This window comes from Rhinichthys klamathensis, unplaced genomic scaffold, assembly GCF_029890125.1.
Source record: "Rhinichthys klamathensis goyatoka isolate OS25496 unplaced genomic scaffold, OSU_Roscu_1.1 h1tg000925l_1, whole genome shotgun sequence".
NCBI classification, from domain to species: Eukaryota; Metazoa; Chordata; class Actinopteri; order Cypriniformes; family Leuciscidae; genus Rhinichthys; species Rhinichthys klamathensis.
In genome coordinates this window covers 46,416-60,383 of record NW_026607258.1, presented here as the reverse complement: position 1 = coordinate 60,383, position 13,968 = coordinate 46,416, and the positions used below count along the sequence as shown (strand labels likewise).

At 37.4% G+C, this 13,968-nt stretch overlaps 1 protein-coding gene across 1 annotated transcript in view; it reads left to right on the top strand.

Annotated features, from left to right (window-relative positions):
• Positions 1–9,588, top strand: part of cntnap5b (contactin associated protein family member 5b) — a 62,222-nt gene extending 52,634 nt beyond the window's left edge. The window contains exons 17-24 of the mRNA XM_056244123.1: positions 2,518–2,736; positions 2,884–3,123; positions 4,969–5,193; positions 5,623–5,756; positions 6,856–6,943; positions 7,152–7,355; positions 8,358–8,429; positions 8,775–9,588. Of these exons, the coding sequence (XP_056100098.1) occupies positions 2,518–2,736; positions 2,884–3,123; positions 4,969–5,193; positions 5,623–5,756; positions 6,856–6,943; positions 7,152–7,355; positions 8,358–8,429; positions 8,775–8,977 (1,385 nt within the window). The 3' untranslated portion in view covers positions 8,978–9,588. The remainder of the gene's footprint in view (positions 1–2,517; positions 2,737–2,883; positions 3,124–4,968; positions 5,194–5,622; positions 5,757–6,855; positions 6,944–7,151; positions 7,356–8,357; positions 8,430–8,774) is intronic.
• Positions 9,589–13,968: the final 4,380 nt, after the last annotated feature.

Below are 13,968 nucleotides of genomic sequence, written 5' to 3'. Positions count from 1 at the left end.
AAATTTAAACGGTCGGCCCATCTTCCTGTTCCAGGGTGGTGTTGCATGTCAGGCTGGACCTTGACTGCCTTGACAATAATTTACTATACTGCACATACAGGTCCTTCTCAAAAAATTGTGATTTTAGCATATTGTGATAAAGTTCATTATTTTCCATAATGTAATGATAAAAATTAAACTTTCATATATTTTAGATTCATTGCACACCAACTGAAATATTTCAGGTCTTTTATTGTTTTAATACTAATGATTTTGGCATACAGCTCATGAAAACCCAAAATTCCTGTCTCAAAAAATTAGCATATTTCATCCGACCAATAAAAGAAGTGTTTTTAATACAAAAAAAAAAGTCAACCTTCAAATAATTATGTTCAGTTATACACTCAATAGTCAATACTTGGTCGGGAATCCTTTTGCAGAAATGACTGCTTCAATGCGGCGTGGCATGGAGGCAATCAGCCTGTGGCACTGCTGAGGTGTTATGGAAGCCCAGGATGCTTCGATAGCGGCCTTAAGCTCATCCAGAGTGTTGGGTCTTGCGTCTCTCAACTTTCTCTTCACAATATCCCACAGATTCTCTATGGGGTTCAGGTCAGGAGAGTTGGCAGGCCAATTGAGCACAGTAATACCATGGTCAGTAAACCATTTACCAGTGGTTTTGGCACTGTGAGCAGGTGCCAGGTCGTGCTGAAAAATGAAATCTTCATCTCCATAAAGCTTTTCAGCAGATGGAAGCATGAAGTGCTCCAAAATCTCCTGATAGCTAGCTGCATTGACCCTGCCCTTGATAAAACACAGTGCACCAACACCAGCAGCTGACATGGCACCCCAGACCATCACTGACTGTGGGTACTTGACACTGGACTTCAGGCATTTTGGCATTTCCTTCTCCCCAGTCTTCCTCCAGACTCTGGCACCTTGATTTCCGAATGACATGCAAAACTGAGCAACAGTCCAGTGCTGCTTCTCTGTAGCCCAGGTTAGGCGTTTCTGCCGCTGTTTCTGGTTCAAAAGTGGCTTGACCTGGGGAATGCGGCACCTGTAGCCCATTTCCTGCACACGCCTGTGCACGGTGGCTCTGGATGTTTCTACTCCAGACTCAGTCCACTGCTTCCGCAGGTCCCCCAAGGTCTGGAATCGGTCCTTCTCCACAATCTTCCTCAGGGTCCGGTCACCTCTTCTCGTTGTGCAGCGTTTTTTGCCGCACTTTTTCCTTCCCACAGACTTCCCACTGAGGTGCCTTGATACAGCACTCTGGGAACAGCCTATTTGTTCAGAAATTTCTTTCTGTCTTACCCTCTTGCTTGAGGGTGTCAATGATAGCCTTCTGGACACCAGTCAGGTCGGCAGTCTTACCCATGATTGCGGTTTTGAGTAATGAAACAGGCTGGGAGTTTTTAAAAGCCTCAGGAATCTTTTGCAGGTGTTTAGAGTTAATTAGTTGATTCAGATGATTAGGTTAATAGCTCGTTTAGAGACCCTTTTCATGATATGCTAATTTTTTGAGACAGGAATTTGGGGTTTTCATGAGCTGTATGCCAAAATCATCAGTATTAAAACAATAAAAGACCTGAAATCTTTCAGTTGGTGTGCAATGAATCTAAAATATATGAAAGTTTAATTTTTATCATTACATTATGGAAAATAATGAACTTTATCACAATATGCTAATTTTTGAGAAGGACCTGTATATACTGCACACACACACACACACACACACGCACACATATATATACTGTTTATATAAAATAAAAATTGTATATTTAATAAATAATCTTAATCATATCAGTAAATAATCATTGAATTAAAATGAACAAAATAATAAAATAATTATATTTTTAAGTAATGTATTTAAAATGTATATACATATTTTGAATATGATGTAATATTTATTATTTATACATTTAATTTGTTTTATATATATATATAGTTTTATATAATATAATTTTTATTTTATTTTTTCTGATTTATAATTGTTTTATAATGTAATAAATTCTTAATCATATCAATAAATAATCGTTTAATTTACATGAACAAAATAATTATATTTTTTAGTAATGTATTTAACATTTATATAAATGTTTTTAACATTATATGTATTTTGTCCTTTATATTTATTATATTTTATAATTTAAATATATATATATATATATATATAAATATATATATATTAATATTTTATTATTATTTATTATGTGTTTATATTATATAAAATATAAATTATATATAAATATATATTGTGTGTGTGTGTGTGTGTACTAATCGAATGCACCCAAAATGAATTTTTATTACTAAAGTAAAAACAGCAATATTTACCTGCATATAATAATAAATCATCTTAATATTTGAATTGGGTCATTAAATTTGAGTCGTACATAAAATGAATCAAAATCTAACATGCCAATTTTTTGCTACTTAAGATTAAATATAATAATGAATATTAAATGACCTACAATCAGTAGCTAATAAATAATGTCCACAAACTCCTGTCAGCATTTGTGTGTTTTCTTCCCGCAGCCCCTTCTGTCGTGACCTTCTCGTTTGATGTGGGCAACGGCCCGGTGGTTCTGACGGTGAAGTCTCACGTGCCGCTGAACGACAAGCAGTGGCATTACGTCCGAGCGGAGAGGAACGTGAAGGAGGCGTCGCTCCAGGTGGACCAGCTGCCCTTGCGCTTCCTGGACGCCCCATCCGAAGGCCACACACACCTTCAGCTCAACAGCCAGCTGTTTATTGGTAGGCAAAGCCATGAGTGACAGCAAGAGAATAATATCCCCGTTCCTCAACACAGATGTTGTTAATAGGGTTTAAATGCAAATGATCTGATTTTTGCATGTGCATTGGATGACTTAAAACGACAAAACTTTTGTCTGTACTCCACAGGAGGCACGGCATCGAGGCAGAGAGGATTTCTAGGGTGCATCAGGTCATTAAATATCAACGGCATGACGCTCGACCTTGAAGAACGGGCTAAAATGACCCCTGGGGTCAGTTCGGGCTGCCCGGGTCACTGCAGCAGCCAAAACAGCTTGTGTCACAACAGGGGGAAATGCATCGAGAAAAGCAGCGGCTATGTTTGTGACTGCACACACTCTGCCTACGGAGGACCCAGCTGCAAGAAAGGTGCGTTATGTTTTGTCTAAAAATGATGTGCTAATATGACACTTTTGTGTCGTGTCACTTGGTTTCTGAAATAACATTGGTCCAAAATCACGCACATGATCACCATCACAATGTCGTGAAGTACCAGTGGGAAGGATTTGATTTAAGCGCCGACTTTCAATGAAATAATCTTGTTTGGAGATAATTGCTAATGATTTTAAGAGTTTTTTATTGTGAATGTTGACTGTACAGTTAAGTTTGTACAGGTTACATATTCTGGTGAAGAATAACACAAACGTTTTTGGCCAGTTTATCAGGCCAGAGGCTTGTTTAGCAAAACTACCCTCTTTTTTGTGCTTAATTTTGTTGTACTAACGATAACAAAGCTTTGTTTTTTTGCACTTAATTTAGTTGTATTAGCGCTAACAATGCTTGTCATTTTCAAGCTTAATTTTGTTGTACTAGTCCTAACCGAGCTTTGTTTTTTAGTTGTTGTTTTTTTTTGCTTAATTTTGTCGTCCTAGTGTTAACGATGCTTCTTGTTTTTTGCACATAATTATTTGTATTAGTGCCAACAGAGCTGTTTTTTGCTTAATATTTTGTACTAGCATTAACAATGCTTCCTGTTTTTTGTTTTTTTGCACTTAATTTTTAGTTGCACTAGCAAAGCTGAAAGCTTCCCGTCTTTTTCGGCTGTCTTTTTGAGAAAGTGAAAAATAGTAAAAGAAATGGGTAATTGCGTTAATTTTATAACAACTGAAATCACAAACGGCGAAGTTAATTACGTTTCCTAGCGTTGTTTTTGACGCTTCTACGCCATTGACCGCAGGGAAAGAGTTAACATGGACCAAAACAGTTATCGGAAATTAGCATCAAACCTGTTTTGACTGATTTGAGGTTTTTCAATTGCTAATACCAGTTACAATATCTAAAAAGCAGGTTGCCCAAAAGTCGACACCATAATACACGATTAAGTCAGAATAAACAGAATCTTAAAACAGCACAGAATCCTGAAAACATTTAAGATATTCATAACTAAAATAAGGCACTAAAAATGGACAAATACTGACCAATACATCAATCTGCGGTTATTTGTGATACACAATCTAGATGGTTTTGCTGTTCAAGGGAACAGTTTGTCATCAAAAACAGTTTGTTTTAACTTTGGTATCCTCCTCACTTCTCTACGGCATATCAAAGAGCGTTCCAGGAGGAGGACGTTTAAGAGCTTGGTAACCTTGAATTGTGAAGACGGCGCTGTGCCCACAGATTGCAACTGATCAAAGCTGAGCAGGATAAAACATGAGATATTCAGTGCAGTTCTGCCATTCTCTGTCTGTCTCGCTGTTCCGATATGGCTTGCGTCCATGACCGTGAACCGTAGTTGTTTGGATGAATTTCGCTCAAAGGGCCGTAACCTGACCAATCCCAGCGGACCCTCCCTGCCCATCACGCTCAATGCTAAACCTCTCTGCTGTCAATACAGCCTTTATCACATTTGATCCTCTGATATGTCAGACAGCCGAGCCATTCAGCTCTCTGTGAATGAGACTTTCTTGGCTTTGCATTTTCTTTATTGGACTCTAGAGAGATGGTGTTTCTTTTCTGATAATATTATGAGTAAATGAACACCATGAGATGCCCAGGGGTTGGTTGCAGTCCAAGCATAATTTTGCATTCATTTAGAGTTAAATGGTTCATTTCCTCTGTATTTTCCACACTGTCCATTCAGCATTGTGTCCTTGGTGTTCGACAGCGCGTTAATATGCTGTTAGGGAAACAAAAACACGGCCAATCACCGTCTAGGATCTGGCCACAAGCGTTTGCGCCAACGTTTTCACGCTTTTGTGTTTTCTCTCTTTCCAGAAGTTTCCGTGTCCTTTGAAAGCGGGTCTTCGGTGACCTACACCTTCCAGGAACCGTTTTCCGTGATGCGCAACCATAGCCGTCAGTCCTCGGCTATCTTCGCCCAAAGCAGCAATTCACGAGAGAGCATCGCTTTCAGTTTCCTCACGACTCAAACGCCCGCCATGCTTCTGACAGTCAACACCTATCATCAACAGTACATGGCCATTATTTTGGCTCACAATGGTACTAACATAATATTTCTTTAATATTGTCTATTACTATGATATAGTATAATGTACATGATATATATATATATTTATATAACTTGTTTTTTTTAGGAGCTTTTTGCGTTTTCATTACATTATATATTACATTTTTCTGTTTTATTTTGTCCTGTTACGGCTGTTACAATCACAGTGTTGTATCAGCCAATCAAAGCTGTTTTTTGATTACCTTCAAACTGTCGGTAGATGATTATTACAATGATGGTGATGATTGGAGAGAAGCATCTTTTTCTGTGTTTCTCATATTTCAAAACAGCGGTCAAGCTAGCAATTACCCTCATCAGTGGGGAAGGAAATGAGCCATTCAAAGTGTGTTGTGCTGACTTGATTCTGTCTCACTTATGTCTCAAATTGCCTGCCTTTCTCGCGTCTCAATGGCATCCCACAGGGAGTTTGCAGATTTGGTATCGGTTGAACAGAGAGAAAGATCCTGACATCTTTACGCCAACGTCTTTTAATTTGGCTAACGGAGAGCTCCACAGAGTCCAGATCCATAGAGAGGGAAGGGACATGTACGTCCAGGTGGGTGATGCCTATATTTCAAACATCAAAATAAATTTCATGCGAAATTGGCACCATATGTTTTGTGGAACCTACTAACTTGTATAATGAATATTTGCAGTTATGTCAACAATATATTATTAAATCATTGGTGCTCATTCATGAAAAGTGCAAAACCAAAACAAAACCAAGACATTGTAGATAAAAATGGTTTTACGAAAAATGTTCACACAAATTCAATTGAAAAGTATGCGACGCAGACATGCAACAATTTGCGCAAGTATGGTATTTACCAACAAATTGCACAAGTTCAATTAAAGATGTGGGTCGCCTTCATGCAACAATTTACTAAAGAGTTTTTTTTAACAATTTACACAGAAATTGAATTAAAGATATAGGTTGCAGTCATGCAACAATTTACGTACAAATAGTTTTATGAGAAATTGCACAGAAATTCAGTTAAAGATGTGAGTTGCAGTCGTTTTATAAAAAGATTGCACAAAGATTTAACTTACATATGAATGGTTTTACAAACAATTTCATGCAATTCGTGTTTTAGTAACATTTTGCCCCAACATTTTTATGTCTAGGTCACATTTATGTAAAATTGGTTTTATGAACAATTTGCAACAACTCGATTAAAGGTGTTGTGCATAGTGCAACAATTTACATAAAAATGTTTTTTAGAAAATACATATTCAATTTATGCTTGAATAGTTTTACAAAATAAATAACACAATTTTCATAAGAATGGTTTTACACAGTTTACAATGACATTGTGTTCCACTCGCTTTTCAAGATTATGTACCGATATTGCTTTGGGAGAGTTGTAGCATCATTAATCGCATTCCCTTCAATTGATTTATATCAGATTTGTTTTTAGTCTGAGTTGGCTGATGATACATTGAAGTTTTGTATCCACCCTGGTAGCACAGAATTTATGAGCAGTGCTTAAATGCAAGGGTGTTATCAGTATTCTTCACACAGTGTTGCAGATTAATACACAACAGCTTTTCTCTCACACCAATAAAATATCTAAGTATTTGTGGAATCTTATGAATGTCACGCAACATTTCTCTCTCTTTCTCTGGTTTTCTCTCTGTATCCTTCTCCTTCTTAGATTGATAAAGATACCAATCTGAAATACAGCCTGTCCACGGACAAAGAGTTGATCACGATAAGGTCTTTGACATTGGGGAAAGTCACAGGTAGGCGGTTTAATTAAACTCCAAGATTAAAGCTGTGGGTGTGGGGCTACTGCTTAACTGACTAATTCACCACATCAAGCCAACCTGAGATAGTTTGATGGGCAAGAATCTTTTGCTTAGCACTATTTTTGATAGTTATTGGGACAAAAATCAAAGAACCTCCAGTACACCAATCGCAATTGAGGTACCGTCTCATTATCCTTCTCAGGTCGAGCTGGTGTAGACGAGGAGGTTCTCCAGGCAGGATCGAAAGGTTTCATTGGTTGTCTGTCTTCAGTTCAGTTCAACCATTTGGCTCCTCTCAAGGCGGCCATATTGAATCGAGCCAGCTCGTTGGTTAGCGTTCTTGGTAACCTGGTAGAGTCAAATTGCGGAGAGCTGGCGGATAAGTCTTCATCCAGATCTTTGTCAGGTTGGTATCTTATGTTTTCGACAAATGAATGGAATCAGGGTACGGACAACAAATTGTAAGAAATTAACCCTAAAGTCACATCGTGGTACCAGATCATATGTAAACAGTTGAATAGGACATTCCAGAATCACACACAAAGTTAAGTGAAATTGAATATCAAATAAAGATCCATTGCTGTGCTCCTCATACTAGAGTCCAGTATATATTAAGGAGATTTTATTTAATTGATGCATAGTTATGTTCTCTTAGAATATTATATTACTCAGCAAACTCTTTCGGATACATTTTTAACAGTCAACCCTGAATCCATTTTAGAATGTTTATCCAAACCTAAAACCTTATTTAGGTATGGAAGCTTGTTTCCGCTACTGACTACTTTTTATTTCTGAATTCTGACTTTTTTTCTTGCAATTGTGAGCTTAGATAGCATGGCGTTCAATCGCGACTTATATCTTGCAATTCTGAGATGATCAGAATTGCGAGATATAAAGTCGCAATTGCAAGTTATAGTCAGAATTGTGGGATATAAACTTGCAAATTGTAAGAAAATGTCAGAATTGAAAAAAATATGATCTCGGAATTGTTAGTTATACATTCAGAACTGTGAGATATAAACTCGCAATTGCGAGTTATAAAGTTGTAACTCCGGGATATAATTTCGCAATTGTTAGTTATAAAGTCAAAATTGTGAGATATAAACTCGCCATTGTAAGAAAATGTCAGAATTGCGAGATATAAACTCGCAGTTGTGGAAAAAAAGTCGCAATTATCTTTTCTTTTTTTTATTCAATGGCCGAAACAAGCTTCTATATAATGGCTCTATTATTATATTTCAACTTGTTACTCGCCATGAAAATAGCCAAGGAAGCTGGCATAACGTTAAAACACCAACCAGTCAAACCAACAAACCAGCCAACATTGTCAGGTTGGCATAAAGTCAACGTTCGAATTGAAGGTACAATTTAATGTAACTTCCATTTCATTTGTTCCTTTTATTCACAGAGCACGCAGATACAGGAAGTAGAGGGAAGAAACTTCCGAACGCTAACCAAAATGATTCTGCGGTAATTGGAGGTATGTGCTACTTTCCCACTTCATTTTTTTAAAAGCAAATTTGATATGAAATCAAACCTTTTACGAATATTCACAGAATTATATCATGTCAACTTTCGGTAAGGTATCTTGGAGGTGCAAAAGTTGACACAAAAGGTGTAGTCACATTAGGAAAATGTTGCATGCAAAAAAGGTCTATTGTCCAAAGCGCAGAACTTGAACACAGGCAAAACTACGCTAAACCCTGAATCATGCATTCCTTTTGTAATGACTGGATTTTGCCAATAGAATTTCGGACTAACGGAAAAAGTTAACTGTCTGCGATTGCATCGGCACAAGCGCTACTTACTTTTCTGTCTCTCGTAGGTTTAATAGCAGCAGTAGTGCTCATTACCCTCTGCGCCGTGGCCGTGATGACCCGTTTCCTGTACCGCCATCGACACGAACGTACCCGGCAGCTGGCCACCGTCAAGGAGAAAGATCACCAGCCCAGGCCAGAACTCCGATACCGGGCCGAGTTGGACCTACACAGTGCCATGAGAGACAGCAGGAAAGAGTACTTCATCTGACCTGTGGCTTACGAAACTCATGAACCCCGCTGAGTCGCTGTGACCCTGTGTTGTGTGCCAACTCAGTGGACAGGGATTGGGGACAGGAAGTCAGCTGAGCCTCGTGGACACAGCCAGTGCCCTTCACTCTCCCAACCACTGTCCTTTAGCATCCAGGATTCAGGGAACAGAAAGTTCACAACACTGATACGTTGAATTATAGTGGTGCGCAAGCAACGTGGCGGATTTTAACAGACCGGGTTCATTCTGGTGGTTCTTTGCTGCAGTTTTAGAAAAAATGTTCCCAAGAGTTAGAAGATCAGGTGGCTTCAAAGCTCTGAAGCCGTTCCCAAACATGGCCTTCAGCCCTTCGCTGAGAATGGAGAATCAAACGTTTGATGCGACTCTTGCTTTCAGGGCTAATTATTTAACCAGACAACAAAGAGATTACAGAATCGTTTGTGTGCGCACACATGCGAATCACTCTGGCAGAAAAACAAACACTCGACGGTCTCCATTCTGTGGACCGTGACCAATCAAACGGCTCTGGTGCTGTACTAATCCGGCACGAATGGTCTTGTTCAGCCACGGGCGAGCACAATGTAGTGATGCAAATAAAGTGGGTGATGTTACCAGTGGGGCTCTTTCACTTCCTCCTTCCTTTGCTCTGTTTCTACATTCACTCTTGTTTCCTTTCCTAAGGACTAATTGAAATGGCATTCACGATGCGTTTAACCTAACAGTCATGTGACGAATCTCTGTGTGAAAGAGCAGGAAATAATGACTTGTTTGTTTCCATGCTTGTATCCTCGTGAAAAGTGGGTTTTACGGGTGGTTGGAGGGGCTGGATGGCTGATGTCATCTAAAAAGGAGGCGCAGTAAGTTATTATTATTCTTTTGTATTTGGAGTAATTTGAGCCAATGATTCATTAAAAAAAAAAAAAACAGGAACCATTTCATTATGGTTATGTGATATACCTCAGAGTGAAACTGGATATTCAGAAAGAAATAATGTAGAGTGGGATGTTTTGTTTTGTTTTGTTTTTTTCAACAAGTTTTGATTGGATTGTGAAAAATAGGCTTAAGAATTGGTCAATATTATTTTTCCTGCCACACACGGTCTTAGTTACATCAGCAGAAAAGTTGCGTGGTATCAGATATGGAATAAGTTAAAAACATTGATATGTGCACAATAAAACCAGAGACATTTGTTTAAAAAAAATAGGCCTACATAGTGTCACTTTCCATTTAGACTAGTCCTTAAAGACCCCATGAAATGATTTGACGCAGTTTTCTTTCCTGTACTGACTTATTTCCTGTTGAAACAGGAAATTGAGAAATTTAGAGTATCTCCTGTTGAAACAGGAAATTGAGACACGGTGTATCAAAGGACTTGTCCTTTATGCAGTAAACTAAAGGCTTCCGGCTATTTCATGGCTAAATCATGATTTTCAACTGATTTTGCTAATTAATTGTAGTTGGTATCTGGAGGAGGGAAATTCTCAGTCTAATGGATTTTATTGGAAATTTTTTAGGAATTTTTAGTGTGTTTTTAGGACCCCCTCGAAAACGAGATGATGCATCTCAAGGGGTTTATCCTAATAAATAAATTTGAAGATTGGACTTTTATTGGACAGTCTTGGTCTGTTTTGATAGTAGATGAAGACCGTAAATGTGAAATGCGTAGAGGTGCTAAGCATTTATTTAGTTCATTTTTAAAGGTGTGCTAGCATATAAACAGCCTCAAAGCTATAGGCGTGATCTTACAAGCCACAGAATTCCAATTTTGATTTCATAGGGTCTTTAAGGAAAGTTATAGGGTCAATTTAGATTGTATATTGTCTTTATAGTTTAAGACATCTGTTTCTGGTGTTATCATGCTCTTGCAGATTTTCTTGTTGGAAGTGCATGTCTGATGCGCCCTATAAGGATGTTCCAGGCCCTAACAAGACCCCTAAAATCTGAGGTCAGTGATTGGTTGGAAGACATGTTGTTCCAGAACCAAACCAAAAAAAAAAGTTGTTGAAATGATGTTCTACTTGCATAAATCACGTTAATTGGGTCTCAGCAACATTGTTGCATTGTAAACTCTCTGCCAAGCCTGAAGAACTTGAAATAAGGCCTCAATGTCCCAAACAACTGAGAAGGTACATTTTCTTTCACGTTTACCTGTGTAAATGCTCATATGCTGTTAAAATGTGACCACGATGTCTTTTCTGGGAACAAAATGTTCCCTGTGAATCCACTGAAGAGAAGTTTTCGCACTGAAATGCATCACACCAGTCCACAATAAACTCTTAGACTGGGAATATGAGAATTCATCATGTACTGGTGGGACCTAGTTCTATTGCATTATATTCCAGAGGAACCGAGTAATGGAGTCAAAATATCATTCACATCCTTTTAAAGGTTGCCAGGTCTTTCCCGTATGAGCCTCAAATATGTCTTAGATCATATTAAGATTTCTTCCTCGCCGCTCTGAGATATAATCTAAATATAATTGGTTCCCGGACTCAACATGATAAAAAAAAATGCTCTGAACAGGATAGCATAGGAAAGGGTCAAGATGTGCAGATTCCTCTGATAATACCCACAATGCAGCAGATCGAAGCTTCGAGGCGGTATCTAATCATCACCCCACCCAACCCCCTCATTTGTCATTTTCAGTGGCGTCAGGACAAAGAATCAGTAATGCTAGATATTTATCTAGCCGTGATCTATGTAAATGTCACTCCCGCGATGGAACAGAGATGATGGATCCTCTCTCAAACAGCCCTGGGCTCAGATCTGAGTCCGATTTACAGCTAAATCCATCTCAGCGTGGATAAACACCAGCCGGAATGTCGAACCACGATTGGCCCGTTCCTCTCATTAGATTTCAGTGCGTCTCACGGAGGTAATGAATCCTCAATCTCAGATATTCATGCCTCCGAAACGGACACGAAGCGGGACGGCTTCCCGAGCAATTTTAGAAGCTCGAAGGAAGTTTAAGATGTGATGTAGGTTTTTTAGATTAAGCTGCACATCACTTATAAGTACAAAAATGGGAACTTTTTTCAATGGTCGCAGTATATCCCGAAGCGTAGCAAACATTAAAACTGCAGGGGACTTTTTGGGGAATAATTGTTATATTTTAATAACTTGATTTGGCTTGAAATTGAGAAAAATAAATTCCCCAAAAATTATAGAAAATTTAGTTAAAGTAAGTCCTTTTGGATATTGGGTTATTTTAGTATTTATCATATTATAGTATTTATTAATGTACATTTTCAGTTTTCATTCGTTTTAGTAATTGTTTTATTTGTTTTTATATATACATTTCTTTTGTATTTTCAGTTTTAATCAGTTTAGACACTGTAAAAAAAAAAGTTGCTGCCTTTAATTTTGTAAGTACAATGTACTTGGATATGTAAGTAATTTCAACTTAAATTACATCAAAATGACTTAAAAAATCAGTTGAATCTTGTATAACTTGTATAAAAAAAGTTGAAAACTGCTTAACTTATTTTGATGAGTTAAAGCAATGTAAAAACATATGTTGTCATAACTTACTGATTATATATTTTTTTACAGTAAACTTATTTTATTTTAGGTATAGTTGCCATTTGAAATATTTCCAATTTTATTTATTTTTATCTAAAATTTATGTTGTATTTGTTTCAGCCTTATTTCGATTATCGAAAACATTTTAACAGTTTTAGTTAACAATAGCAACACTGATTGCACCTGAACATCACCTAAATAGCCTATAGTTTGCTTAAAATATTGACTAAATTAAAAGAAAATTTTGAGAGAAAAAAACTTTAGAACATCTAGCCCATTTACCTCCTTTTCATCAAATCATTTAGTACTATTGGATGAACGTTGTCGCCTAGTCAATTTTCATGAGCCACTGTTGATAAGGTTTGTCAACTCGTTCCTTCTCCAATGATATCTGAAAAACATAAGTTTCCACAAGGTGTGACCTGTTAGTATATCTTAGACTTTGTGAATTTCCCCCGAATGCAGGAATATGAAGTAGTAGCTGTTTTTGAAGGACCCAGAGTATTGTGTTTGTAGCCGTGGCAGTTGTGTTATGCTGTTTTGTATATGTTTGCTGAGAAATTCGCAGAATTCACCAAGCTACTGTCACGTAATGCACACGGCTCTCTTCCTCCATAACAAGCCAGAGCGTCCGGTACACCAGAAAGCACTAACAAATAACACCTTTCACAGAGGAAAAATCTTATGTTGTTAACCGAACAGTCTTGGTTGCATGACATTCTGCTGAATGTCACGGGTCTGCTAGGATTCTAAGAAAAAGAAAAAAAAAGGAGAAAAAAAAACCTGCAGTCAGTTGCCTAAACTAAGTGCATTTAAATCTTTGGTGCACTTTATATTAGGTGTCTTTAAGTATGTACTAACATTTAAATGAATCATTTGATACAATGCACTTAATTGTGTACATGCATGGTTTAAATTACAGCTGTAATTACATCCATATTTACACTGTTGAACACTTATACCACCAAACCTGTTTCTAACCTGAACAGTATCCCACCTCAATAGCAGTAAAAGTGTTTTGCAATACAATATGGACGCATTAAGTACATTGTACTTATGTTCCTATGTAAGCACATAGTCGTTAAGGGCACCTAATATAAAGTGTGTCCAAATCTTTTATTAACATGACAAATCATTGACTATGTTATGGACTATAATATACACTAATGACTGACTTATTTTAGGCTTGTTTTATATGGTTAGAATTATACAAGTGTATTGTAAATAAATGTATATTTAATAATAAAAAACAGAGACATTTTTGTAGCTTTATGTGGTACATTTCTGTGTCTTGCTTTCTTCTAACCACAATGCTTATTAGTAATGGTTATGTTAGAAAAGATCTTGACATGCATTGAGAATCTGTCTCGGGCTTGACAGGAACAAACAATGGGTTTTGTTCTTGTGGGTTTGCGTTCATTAAGCAAGTGTCAAGTGTTAGAAATGGTTGCTTTGGAACTGTAAAAAGA